The sequence below is a fragment of the Garra rufa genome, chromosome 15, assembly GCF_049309525.1.
Source record: "Garra rufa chromosome 15, GarRuf1.0, whole genome shotgun sequence".
Lineage (NCBI taxonomy): Eukaryota > Metazoa > Chordata > Actinopteri > Cypriniformes > Cyprinidae > Garra > Garra rufa.
Window position 1 is genome coordinate 20,459,456 of NC_133375.1, and position 14,482 is coordinate 20,473,937.

Below are 14,482 nucleotides of genomic sequence, written 5' to 3' on the forward strand. Positions count from 1 at the left end.
GAACAAATTAAAATGGAACTGGAAACTGAACCAGAATTAAAAATCATCTTACAACTCCCATCCTTAAAAAACACTGTGTTATTCAAATAATAATAAAAAATAGAAATAATAATAATAATAATAATAATAATAATAATAATAAATCATATTTAACAGAATTGCAATAATTTAAAATTCTTCATTATTGCAATAAATTAAAATTCTTCATCAAAATGAGTAACAACAACAACAACAACAAAAACAAGCTGTTTCAGGAAATTATCGCTATGAACCTCTATCTCTATTTTCCAAATTCAAATTTTTCTGGATTCTGTTTTAATGGTTAAATTAAAAAAAAGAATAAACAAAAAGCGAGTCTTATTAATTGAAACCATGAAACTTACACAATTGAACAGCAATTTGTTAAAAGTTTAACAAAAATTAAGGCCCTGTGAAACAAATTTTTTTCTCAAATTTTTACAAATTCTTTGTTTTTCATTAATTTTCATGGATTCTATTTTAATGGTTCTATTAAATTGTATTAATCAAAAGCATCTCTAATTGATTGATTTAATGACAAACTAATCTATTTATTTTATTTTTTTTTAATTATTATTAATTTTAATTATTTAATTATTATTTAATTTTATTAGTAGTAGTAGTAGTAGTACTACTATCATTACATTAAGTAATATTTTTTTTGTGCCACCATTTCTTTAAGTTAAACTGAACTTTTATTTTGGTATGAAGACCTCTAAGCTTCTGTATGTAAATGAATAGATAATAGGTTCTTCTCAAAAGAAATGGTAAAATGCTCAAGAAGTGACTCTCAGAGCAATTCTAGAGATTATATTTGTGTTCATGTACTCATATATTGAGGCGGCAGAGGCTGAAAACATTGTGAACGTCACACGCGCTTCAGTATGTGTGTAATAAAAGAAAACTGCGCCATTCATTCACACAGAGACACACAGAACATGCAGGATTCATATTTAAATTCTACATTTTCAGCTTAATATTCAGACACTAGTCCACATCACGTTTTGATATGTGTACTGACCTACTTTTTACTTTCATCCAAAATAAGACAAATTCCATGACATTCTACGTTATACAGTAAATTCTGTTTTAATGACCGAATTCCGTCTGCATTTTCCGCATCGCAGACATTATAGGGCCCTACTTATCTGAAGAGATGCTCCTCAAGAAAAGCTGTAATAAAGCAGCTGATTATCTGTATCATGCAGCAAAAAAAATTACATCACAGCACAACAAAAGGCAAGACAGCAAAAGTGGAAACCACTAAAACGCCTATAAACAAATCACAGAAAATCAACACATAACTTTTGTTTTGTTTTGTTAACTAACGTGTTAGTACTTTAGACAGCAGAAACCAATTTAAATGTAAAACCAAAATCTTCCATGTTTGTCTATAACCCACAGGTGTGTAAGAGGTGCAGAGTGCAGTGTGGCAGCCAGTGAATCTGGTGTGCATGTCAGTGTGTGTTGGTGCCTCCACTGGGCCCATTCAGTTTGTTGCATAACATTAACCCTTGAACCTCCCTTTCACGAACAGGGGGAGCTGCCATTGGAAGGACTCTCCCAATGGCTCGAGTTTTCAAGCAGCGCATTACCATTCTCGCCATTCAGCTGCTGAGCGGCTTTTGAGTGGCCGTTTCAGAGGGGTGCGAGGGCTTCAGTACAAAAGAAACGCCCCACCCACAACCCCCGCCAAAACCACTGCATCCAACCCCTTCAAGATCATGACATAACTCCACACTACCGCGAGCTCCCCTACCGCCCACCACTTCATCCCACCGACTACGCCAATCACGCGGCTGGAGGGCCGGGAGGAACGGTTGCAGGGGTCGCTCCGCGATGGGATGGTGTGGCTTATGGCGGCTTTTTTAGGTGGGGGGGGAGGTTGGATTGGAGGAAGGGGCTGTGTGTGGCAATGCCGGCACAGGGAGGCACTTTTTATGACTGTGTTGCGGGCGGGATTAGCTGGATTAGACTCCAACTCAGAGAGACCCCCTGTGGTCGCACGGAAGTTTCTGCACAGGGTCATAGCGGCATGAACTCTCTCCCTCGCGCAACCCGCTCAACTCCAAGAACAAACCGCAGCACGCTGCAACCAGCCTCGTCAATGGCGCATGCCTTCGACATACCGCCAACCGACAAGCTGCCTTTGAAAGGGTTCACACGCCTGCAAAGTTTCATTCGGATGAAGAAACAATTCTGTAGCATATCCGTAAACAGACTTGTAATGGCTCCATACGTTGACCATTCACTTCTTCGCCTTTCGCAGAGGAGATACAAGTGGTGGGAAAGAGGGAAAGTGAAAGTGAGAGAAAAAGAAAAAGTGAGGGAGAGAGAGAGTCCCTGACCCGCAGCTGTAGCACAATGCCCCCAAGCAGCCTGTTCGACCCCTGACACAAATTTTACACCGCAGCTGCCATTTACTCCACACTGCATTACCATATGTATGGCCAGCTCTCCTCTAATTATGCTAATCACCTGTCCAGATCTGCACCACGAAAAATGGATGTATTTAGCAGTCCGCTGCCTACAAATACAGCTTACTGCAATCCAGAGATGTACATTCAGAGGGGCCTGAATGGGTAGATTTTTCCACGTTGCTGGCTTCATTCAAGTCCCTTCCCCTTAAGAAAAAACTATTCAAATGAACTGGATCGCACTGCAACAAAAAGCACGGGGGAAAGTGTGTGTGTGTGTGGGTTGGTGCGTGCTCAAGGTTGGGGGGTGGTTCTGTGTGCGCACCTACTCAAACATGTGGTGAGCTTCGGCAAAATAAGATATCACTGGGACACTTCCAGTTAGCTGGGTTTAAAAATAAATATATCTCTTATTAAAATACAGCCATTTCTATGACGATTTGTGACCCTGGACCACAAAACCAGTCATATGGGTCAATTTTTTGAAATTGAGATTTAGAACCTCTGGTTTAATTTAATTCTCATTGATTATATATATATGTGAAAATGTTGAAATTGAGACACTTTGTCTGAAAGTTAAATAAATAAGCTTTGTTAGCATAGGACAATAATTGGCTGAGATACAACTATTCGAAAATCTGTAATCTGAAGGTGCAAAAAAATCAAAACACTGAGAAAATCGCCTTTAATGTTGTCATAAAAGAAAGATTTATCATTTTGACCCATACAATGTATATTTGGCTAATGCTACAAATATACCTGTGCTACTTAAGACTGGTTTTGTGGTCCAGGGTCCATTTTAAAGGGTTAATTCACCCAAAAATGAAAATTAGCCCATTATTTACTCACCCTCCAGGCATCCTAGGTATATATGACTTCGTTTTTTTAGACGAATCCAATCGGAGTTATGATAAAAGTTATCCTGGCCCTGGCATTTCCTAGCTTTAGAATTTCTTTTCATCAGTCCAAAACAAGTTCAATAAAGTGCATCCATCCATAATAAAAAGTGCCTCACACGGCTCCAGGGGGGTGAATAAAGGCTTCTTGTAGTGAACAGATGCATTTTTGTAAGAAAAATATAAATATTTTAATTGCAATAATCACTTTAATCTAGCTTGTGTCACTGGTCGTCCACGGAAGCCGCTCTGGGCGGATAACGTAGGACATTGGCGGCGCGCATGCGAGTGATGAACGCAAATGCGCTGTGGAGAGATCAAAACAAAAAAAAACGTTGAAGGATTTTGATATAAGCCAAGAGAAGACTGGTTTTCCTTTGCTAAAGTAAGGAAACTTTGCTTCCTTTGCTCTTGTAAACAAACGTTGGTTTGTGCGAGACTCAAGGGAGCATGCGCCGCCTGGAAGGGCTTCGGTGTATGACCAGTTGGTGCAAGCTAGATTAAAGTGATTACGTTTTAAATAAGGATATTTTTCTTACAAAAAAGCATTGATTCGCCACAGGAGGCCTTTATTCAAGTGATGCACTTTTTATTATGGACGGATGCACTTTATTGGACTTGTTTTGGACTGATGAAGAGAAACTCCCTCCCATGCAATTTTAAAGCTTGGAAACGGCAGGATAATTTTTAATCTAACTCCGACTGGGTTCGTCTGAAACAAGGAATACATTAACACCTAGGATGCCTGGAGGGTGAGTAAATAACGGGCTAATTTTCATTCTTGGGTGAACTAACCCTTTAAATTCATATGCAAAAAATGTCTTTGGTTTTCTTGATTGCCAATAAAACACTTCTTTCATGCTACATCAAGCATGTTATAAAAGTTTCACTTTTCACCACAAGTTTACAAAACCGTTCCCAAAGAACTTAAAGGAAACTGGTCTAGGTGTGGGCCCAAGTACAACTTTGTAGCATCCCGGCCCATACGTCTGAAGCATTAACCGAAAGAGCAGATTGCAGAAAAACGGCCGTTCTAGCCAAAACACAAATAACACTTCAGCTACTACGCTCCCCTCCCCCTCTCGCTCTCTTTCACTGAACTCCTCCGCCCCTCGGCCACAGAGAGAGGGAGGGAGGGTGGAGAGGGGGAGTGCCGGACCACCCGGCATCCATGGCAGGACTCAGTGTTTACATTGCTGCGCTTCACTCTGTAATACATCTGGCATCCCAGGGCTGGACTCCCAAGTGAAGGTGGGTGGAGGAGGGGGGTGTCAGCGTGAGGAGCGCAGAACGGGGGGGCTGGAGTGAAACCTTTCGGAAGAAAAGAGAGAGGGGAAGGGGAGTCGGAGAAAGTGAGGGAGAGTGAGAGAGAGAGAGAGAGAGAGTGCGCGCAAGTCTTTTCCGTCATTTCGGTGTCTCTGTTTTTTGAATAACACGGAGTGGAGGTATGCAGAATATAAACACAGGAATTGGAGGGCTGTCAGGATGCCGGTTGTGGATGGGAGTTGCTCCATTCGTATCTGTCTTCCCCACACTTGCGTCAGTTTTAAAACTGTCGAGGCTGCCGCTGAAGAAATCTTGATTTATAGACAGTGTAATATATGATAATCAGACATATGTTTAAGAACTATTAAACAAACTGCTTTAAATTTTGTCATGTACCTTCTACAACAGCGTTTCTGCTACAGCTTATATTTCCCGTAAATTAATTTAATTATGAACACAATGCATTGTAGTGCAAAGATTTTTTATATTTATGGCACTTTGATATTCTTCTTGTCATTTCCCTACAATGGCTTATGAACCAGAAGTCTAACACATTACCAGAAAACAGCTTACTTCTGCATTGAAAAATAAGGTGGATAGGAACAAGAATTTCAGTATCCGCTTAGCAATCACCCAGAACACCCTGGCAACCATGCAGAACACCCTAGCAATCACATAGCAACACCCAGGTATTCAATAACACCACCTTAGCTTTGAGACAGCAAGTTTTGAACAGTCAACCATCAAAATGCTACTATCAAACCTATACTGTACAACTGTGACATTTAACTTCTTTAAACTTTGTCGCCATACGTACTAATGACAAGAATAGGTCACTCAATTTCCACAGACTGTTTAAAATACAACACACTTTTACTTTTCTAAGCAATCAGACTTACAACCTTCACCTGGAGGACAAAAACATTGTTTCATTTGAGAGAGGGACCATTTCTAGGGACTAGAAAATAACTCTATCCACTGTTGCAGCTAGGGCTGCAACAAATGAATAATCTAATGATTATTAGAAGGATCGACTAATTGTTGATGAATAAAATACTGATACAATGTCACATTGTGCGGCTTTTCATTGCAATTTTTAGTCAAAGAGCAACAAGAGAAGCGATGTAAGTATTCACTGCTTTCTCACCGATAAGAAAAGGAGAAAAGAATGGGAAGATGCCTGTGGATGAATAAAATTTCCTAAAGACCCGCGTCTTTGTTCTCTCCACTTTAGCCCTGATGCCTTTGATGCTTTTAGTAGACCAGAGTTACTGAAAAAGTTTACTAACAATGTAAAGATGCCAATGCTTGTCATGACGCCGCAGCCACTGAAGGCGTTTTTCAGTGCGGATTTCACGCAATATCAAGGGGCATTTAGACTCTTTTTGGGGAAAATCGATGGTACAGCTTTTGGTTTAATCCTATGCTTGGCCATTGCCACCTATAAGGTCTTTCAGTAGCTGTGGTCATTGTACCAGTATTTTATGTTCTGAGTTGTGCTGCGGTAAAAATAGCAAAATAATGGTGCCCCCCATAGTCTAAAATATGTATATATAGATGTGGATTTTTTTTAATAATGTACATATTTTATGGGTTTTCTACTACATATTTTAGTAAGAGACGTCATTTACGATATATTAAGCCATACAAGTCTTAATAGCCAGGGTTCCCTTTAAGCATTTGCAATTACTTAAAATATTGAGTGATATTCTGTATGCAAAAATTGTGTCAGTTTTTGCGTGAGTATATCTCTTTTTTTTTTGCACTCTAACATATTATTATAATTGATTTTTTTCTTCTATTGAATTTCACCTAGGAGAACTGAATTACAGTTTTGCGCTACAGCACCACAACCACATTATTGCAAGCCCTTACATTAGGTCATATTAAATTACGACTATTCAACACAAATATTTGTCTAATGTTTGTCTTGTCAACATTGTTGATAAATGTCAACTAATCATTTCAGCCCTACTGGCAACAATGCAGAAAACCCTAGCAACCATACAGAACATACTAGGAATCAGCAACACCCTAGCACCAAGCGAGTTTTGCACAAAATGTAGAAATCTATCTAACTGTAATCTATATTAGCAATCGCAGTTTCTTTTTACATAGTTACATGATTATTACCATAATTATTATTTCTATCTCTATCTCTGTTTTTACATGAAGTACTAAGGTTTTAGGCCAGGCACACAGACCTCAATTCTCCAAACTTGAGAAACCTAGTTCAAACTTCAAACCCCTTAAAGCCCTCAGGGCTCCACATACATCCCTTACAGTTCAGCCATGTGTGTCCAAGCCTTCCTGAGCACATCCAAACAGGGAGAATTCCACTAGATCCCGATCTCTTTGCCACAATGCGGGGAGGCCACATTCTTCAGCCACTTCCTTCATATTAAAAGAGGACTTCTTCCCAACATGAACTGCAGGTTATAGACTCCTCCACACCGCAACTCTAAACCACCCTCATGTTTCACTGGAAAACCAGGGGAGGTTTGTCAATGTGTCCACACAGCCTACAACTCATGTCAAATAAAAGAACTTAAAGCGTAAACATCTAAAAAGAGAACATTAAAAGACTCAACTCATAAAACACAACAAAAAAGATAAGGTTAACATCAAATCTGCATTAAAAAATGCCAATATAGAATAAAACAAACTCAGATTAACTAAACATTGATCACTGATCTAATAAATTCACACTGCCCCCTGCTGGGTGCATAAAACATCTTGCCAGTTAAATTACTCATTTATTACCTTTAAATCGATCAACTCCTTTTCCAAAGGAGGGTTAGCTTAGTAATAAGCCTTCTTTCATCATCATTGGCGTTAGCTGGAACCCCTCACTCTGCACCCAGGTCATGTAGCCAGTATCAGATGAGCTTTTAAATAGCGGAGTCTCCACTCGATGACCTAAGGTCCTACGGGACGCAGCCTTGTGGCCCCAAGCCTCATGCTACCCCCTCACAAGAGAATGGGACAACCCAAACCCTGATATCTCAATGATTTCAATGCGAGAGCGGTCTCTCTCAAAAGCGGCCAGGAGGGGAAGGCATACAGGAAGGCGAATGTTTACGTGAAACTGTTTTAATTAAAATCAGGCGGTGCTGGTGTTTTCTTTAAAAAAGTTGGAGCCTGTGATTTAGAAGATGGCTACTCATATAAACTAGTACAACTACTTTTTTTAAAACACATTTTAAAATGTCATAACAGCAAGGTCAAAGTATTTTTAAATACTCAATTAAAATACATTTATTAAAAAACAGATTCAGTTTAAGTATACATACATATATCATTTCTCTTTCTGCACAAAATCTAACTTCAAGAAGGCTGCTAGTGGTCAACGAGCCTCCACAACTCTGAACATTAGCATCCAAAACATCAAAGCTACGTTCATATCAGATCAGCTGGAGGATTCAGCCAGTGACTCGAAAGCTATGACAACATTATCTGCATCAATCATGTAATGCTGAAAATCTGTAGAGCAACCAAACAAATTATAATGGTTGGAGCGTAACAGCCCTCAATGGCAAGTGATGAAAGCCAACATGAGATCACACTGAATCCCATTCAAGCTGAACTTAAGGGAGAGTAAGAGACAAGAGCTTCAACGAAGGGTCATTTGGAGGTCGCTAGCAAAAGACTGTTCCAAACGAAACATAAACATGCATCCTAATGGACGCTGGGCCGACATCTCCCAGTGCAGAACCTGGCCAACCAGAACTAATCTATCCCTCAGCTGTGGAGTTTAATCTAAACAAACAGATCTCAATGTTACTGCATCTGGAAGCTGTCATGAGCTTCGACATGGGAACAAGTGAGGTGTGAGTGAGTGTGTGTCCAGCAACCGACTGTCATACTTCATCTGCAAACCTCCTGCACTTCTTGGAAAGGAAATGTGGAAGTGAGCAACACAGATAACACTGCAGCCTGCAAAGAGGATAAACTTCTGGGTTAGTAAAGTGTTTGTGATAAGGTTCACACAAAAATTACTATAATGTTATACTGAGAACGTTACTACAGATTTGCGATACTCCACTACATGAAATATTTAGCTTTACCGCAAACGTTTCTCTCCTAAGAGGCAGACTGGGGTTTAAGCATCTAGGCTGCTACTGCAAAAGGGTTCCAAGATGTCTCAAGTAGGGTTGACCAAAAAAAATCTCAGAGATCCTACACCTGCTCCATTACCATAGTAGCCTTGAGCAATCACTTAAGATGCTCCAGGGGGACTGAAACTACAACTAGGGTAATTTAGGTTTGGATGAGAAATTGTCTGCTCAAGGGCAACTTCGTAAAGTTAAAAAAGGCCAATGAGATCATAAAAGCAATGATTTCTTTTCTAGCTCTGACTAAAACTGTGCAAAACTGCAGCTGCAGCTCTAAATATCTTTATATCATTTACATGAGTAAACGCATGTGACCCTGGACCACAAAACCAGTCTTAAGTAGCACAGGTATATTTGTAGCAATAGCCAACAATACATTGTATGGGTCAAAATGATACATTTTTCTTTTATGCCAAAAATCATTAGGATATTAAGATCATCTTCAATAAAGATATTTTGTAAAATTCCTACCGTAAATACCAAAATGTAATTTTTGATTAGTAATATGCATTTCTAAGAACTTCATTTAGACAACTTTAAAGGCGATTTTAAGCCATTTTTGTCAAATAGTTGTATCTTGGCCAAATATTGTCCAAAATTATTTATTCAGTTTTCAGATAATGTATAAATCCCATATGCAAAAAGTTGACCCATATGGTCCAGGGTCACATATATACATTTCAAAATGCAATATTTTTCTCAAAAGTTACACTCACTCATTTAACTCACTCTCACAAATGACTATACCTCAGACACACAATTAATTAAAGCCAACTACAAGTAGCAAATGTGAAGTCATAAACATTTCTTCACTATTTTTGTTAAAATTTAAAGTTGAGGTGTCAAACAGACTTGCAAGTTTTGCAAATCAAAGGTAGCGTTTCATAAAGAACAGACATTTTCTTCATGTGCCAAATCAAGGGTGTTTTCTCCAAGGGAGGCAGTGCCTCCTCAAAAAACTGAGATGAGAAAATAACTTAGCAGTTATTTAACAGTACAGAAAGACATTTTTGTAACTATGTGATCAATTAGTGTAAAAATTGTTCATTTCTATAAGTCAACATTGTTTCATGGGGGGTAATAGGAAAATACTGGGAAAAAGTCAATGAGAGGACGTATCTTATTATGATTGAACAATTATTGTTGACAATCAGTCAATTATAACAACATTATCATTACAAAGGCCACCTATCATGCTCGAAAAAGGTCTGCAAATAGGACTGAATTGGTCAAAATGCTGTGAATTTATAAAGCAATTAGAGAATGAACAGCTCAGCTGAATATGAACATATTCAGACATCACTACTTTTGACTTAAAACAGTGATCTACAACTAAATAAAACCTAAATAAGTAAAGTACACTACCAATCAAAAGTTTTTGAACAGTGAGGTTTGTAATGTTTTTTAAAGAAGTCTCTTCTGCTCACCAAGCCTGCATTTATTTGATCCAAAGTACAGAAAATTTAGAATTTAAAAATATATATACAGACTTAAGCTTTTGAATGGTATAGTGTATATGTTGCAAAAGTTTTCAGATAATGCTAATCTTTGGATCTTTCTATTCATCAAATAATCCTGAAAAATATGTACTCAACTGTAGTAAACATTGATGATTTCGGAAGGATCGTGTGACATTGAAGACTGGAGTAAAGATGCTAAAATTACATTTTAAATATATTCAAATAGAAAAAAAAGAGTTATTTTAAATAGTCAAAATTTTTCTGTTTTTTTTTCTGTACTTTGTATCAAATAAATACAGGCTTGGTGAGCAGAAAGAGACTTAAAAAAAAAACATTAAAAATCTTACTGTTCAAAAACTTTTGACTGATAGTGTATGTTCATATAAATACACAAATACTACAGTATTAGTTGCTTGTGTAAGAACAATAATATTGTTTTATGTTTACACAATTTTGATTCATGTAGAAAAACAACACGAATTTGAACAAGACTAAAAACAACAACAAAACAAGACACAGAGAAGCTCCTCTTTATCTCCTCATTTCATAAATCTACCACACACCACTGACTTCAATATCAATCCTGGATGAACATAACAATTCATGTATTTACAGTCCAAAACAGACTAAAAGCCAACTCATCCAATTAAAATAACTTAATATAAAAATAATGACTGCAAAGTCAACGGAAATGAAAGCCCTCATATCATCCATGGTCTTATCAAAGGTTCTTCAAACTTCAGGAATGCAGATCAAAGCAGAACTGCCTGTTTGCCCCTCCCCCTTCAAAAAAAATCACCACCCACACTACGGCCCCAACATCTCACAATTGACTTATTCATAAAATAAAACAACTTTCTTGCAAACTTTCTTCAAACTGCTTATACGCTTTAGTCTGTGTCGGGTCTGGGTGCACGTTTCTGCCTGCAGTTCGCTCGGTTCCTGCTGAAACTCTGAGACAAATCTTTTTGGAAAGTTGAACGCTGTCCAAAACAGGACCACACACAGGCTCTGTGAGCAGCGCGGATCAGATTCAACTGCTGGAGGCAGACACACACACTTACTCGCACACACTCACAAAATGGCGGCTATTCGTGTTAAAAACACTCACATTGCTCTGTAAATCACATATGCACTGATGTATCGAACTTGGAAACAATCGGCGGGCGCGCGCGCGCTATAACGTTCCATAAACAAACGGCGTTCGTGCGCGCAAAGGCGAATTCGAAGCGAAAAACACTCTTTTCACGTTCAACCTGGATTTCTGCCAGATTTCTATACAATAAACAATTCCTTCAGCTTACATGACAGACCCCCACCCCACCCACTGCTTCAGGTCTGCCTTTAGATTACACTTGCGGGGAAAACGTATTAGAAAGGCTTAAAGTAACAAGGAAAACAGCGTCTTACCTTCTACCCAGAGTTTCTCCACGTCCGTCTCCAGATTAGCTGCCCTTAAGCCAACAGCAAAAGCTCCAAATATTAAAAGGCCCACAACTAAAAACTTTCCGCAGTTCTTTTGTATGTAACAGCCAAGTTTAAACAAAAGTCTTTGAAACTTTGCTCTCAACCACAGCGGCGCTTTCCTCCCAGTCGCCTTTCCCTACAAGACAAGAGAGAGCAAATATTAAACTCTCATCACCGTGTTCAAATATTAAACTAAATTCCATCATTGCATAGTCATCGTTTTTCAGACCGAAATGCAGAAAATAAAGTAAAATGGCACTTAGGTGGCTTAAATGACTGTATCTTGAGGAATAAACTACTTTTTTCCCTTCGAAAATAATTACTTGAAATGTATTAAACAACTACAATTATGTTTACAACATGATTCATAAAGTCTTAAAAGTAGCCTCTCCAAACTTTCAAGCACTATTTTTGTGGCAAGCCATTTTACCATTTATTCCTCAAAAATGTTTATTTTCATAAGTGCTTGTTTTTAATTAGTATGTAATCCAATAATGACTCTGGATATCTTTTTCGGTGTCACTGGAAATAACACAATATCACAATAGTAACAAGTTACTATTCTGTTATAACCAGTGACTCCAACTTCAGATTAGTATCTGTTCCAGTATTACTTGCAACTATTCATTAGGTGCAAGTATTTTTACTTTAGTTATAACTATCTCTTCCAGTTTTAGTACTAAAAAAAAACAGACAGTAGTACCTATTCATTAGACACAAATGTGTCTTCAAGTTGATACTAGATTGAATCTTACCAGTAAGGATTTTAGTAAGTAGAGTAGCTATTACGTATGCGTAAAAAAGCCATAACTAGTTTTATGTTGTTATAAGAGTTACACAGATCCAGGTGTCTTATAAATATGTGTTAGAAACACTGTCATATGTGACCATGGACCACAGAACCAGTTGTAAGTAGCACGGATATATTTACACATTGTATGGGTCAAAATTATTGATTTTCCTTTCATCCCTTAAATCATTGGGATATTAAATAAAGATCATGTTTCATGCAGATATTTAGTAAATTTCCTACCATAAATATATCAGAACTTATTTTTTGATTATTAATATGCACTGCTAAGAACTTCATTTGGACAACTTTAAAAGCAATTTTGTCAATATTTGGATTTTTTGCACCCTCAGATTTTCAAATAGTTGTATCTCGACTAAATATTGTCCTATCCTAACAAACCATACATCAGTGAAAAGCTTTTTATTCATATTTCAAAAAATGGACTGTTATGACCGGTTTTATGGTGCAGGGTCACATATATATTAGATAAACATGATTTAAACCACAGATTCTCAAAGAAAACATTGGTAATTGCCACCAATAATAGAGTAGTTGTTTGGATCACTATGGAATCATAGTAGCAAAAGTATTATCTAACAAATAGTTATTACTAATAAAACTAAAAAAAAAGATGACGTCCTAAAAAAAGAGTTACTAGTTACAAAAAAATACCACTTTAATTCCAATGAATAAATGTTAAAACAGCTTGCCATACTACTTGTACTATTCTTTCGGCTTTCAAAGAGTGTAATTCAAGTTCTAGTTCCACGCGAAAACTAAACGTTAATCTGAGTGTTGTTGCAATGTGACAGATTGCATCCTTCGGACATTGTATCAGGGGAAAAAGTAACAATGTCCAAAGTCATGCAATATCGGAGATGCACGTGGGTCGCGTAGCTGAAAGGACGCGAAGTGATGTGATTTGGGAAGCGCTGCAGCCATCACAGAGGGAGTTACGACAATATTTGTGAACGGAAGAGGGCAGCCACATGGATCGTGCCTGAGCAGTGCGGGACGAAAACTACTCCCCGTGTAGATCCTATCTGAGGGGACTTCAATCAGTCGGCTGGGGCCAACATCACTAACGCAACTTTCGAACTCAGAGCTCAGCTTCACGTCTGTCAGTTATGTTTACGACTAGTGAAACGAGACAGATGGATCTAATGCAGCGAATCCCTCGAGCGGCTACAGGTTGCTTCCCGCACAGACACCCCCATCGGTGCCGTGGCTGCTATCCCGTTACCTAGCGACTCGACTAAAGTTGAGCACTTTGTCAGAGCATTCCCAACAAAGTCCAAAAGCAAACAGAGCAAACGTAAAAGCACCTCTGATATCTGCTCCAACGCAAAGGCGGCATCGCAATAGCTCGGCCGCTGCAAATACTCCAAATCCGCCGCGGCGGTCCGATAGTTGCCCCTATTTCTCCGCGTAAACCTCGGCCGATCGGGGTCTCTGTTTTCCTGCTCGGAGGACACATTAACAGCCGAGGCCATGTTGCAAAGTCTGCGCCGAACGTGTCGTTATCCGCGCTAGTGTATTTCCCCGCGAGCGTTTAGTGATATCCGAAGAAAACCAAGTTTGTCTCTCGTTGAGCCCAGATCCGCGAAGCACTTCATACTCCTGTTTGAGACGGCGAGTCAGAGTCTGCGCCTTCCATTCCAACATTTCGCGATTCTGGAGGTCTCCACCAATTCCCCACTTTCACGCCGTCCGCTGGAAAGTCCGCGATATCAGCAGGCGAAGTGGATGTTGATGCTGTGGAAACGTCGATCCCTCGGTGGCTGAAGCATTCTGTGATCAATGTGGTCCCTCCTCAGGCCGCGCGACAAGGCGATCTCTGAGAGATTCAATAGATGTGAAAAAAGATCACTCTCCATTCGGAGACAGAGGAGGAGGGGCGTGGCAAAAGCGCTCGAAATCCCGCCTCCGGGGCTGTCAGATGGCTGGGGTTCCTGGGCTCTGATTGGTTCCAGAAGGGCAAAAATTACTCAGCAAACACGACTATTATTAGCTGCTTAGCAACAGCTCACCAAAGTAGAGAGACCACCCA

The 14,482-nt window shown here is 39.1% G+C and overlaps 1 protein-coding gene across 1 annotated transcript in view; it reads right to left on the bottom strand.

The window, feature by feature from the left end:
* Window positions 1–14,256, bottom strand: part of ptch1 (patched 1) — a 77,582-nt gene extending 63,326 nt beyond the window's left edge. The window contains exons 1-2 of the mRNA XM_073819213.1: window positions 13,758–14,256; window positions 11,583–11,775 (exon numbers count right to left, since the gene is read on the bottom strand). Of these exons, the coding sequence (XP_073675314.1) occupies window positions 11,583–11,775; window positions 13,758–13,925 (361 nt within the window). The 5' untranslated portion in view covers window positions 13,926–14,256. The remainder of the gene's footprint in view (window positions 1–11,582; window positions 11,776–13,757) is intronic.
* Between the last annotated feature and the right edge of the window lie 226 nt (window positions 14,257–14,482).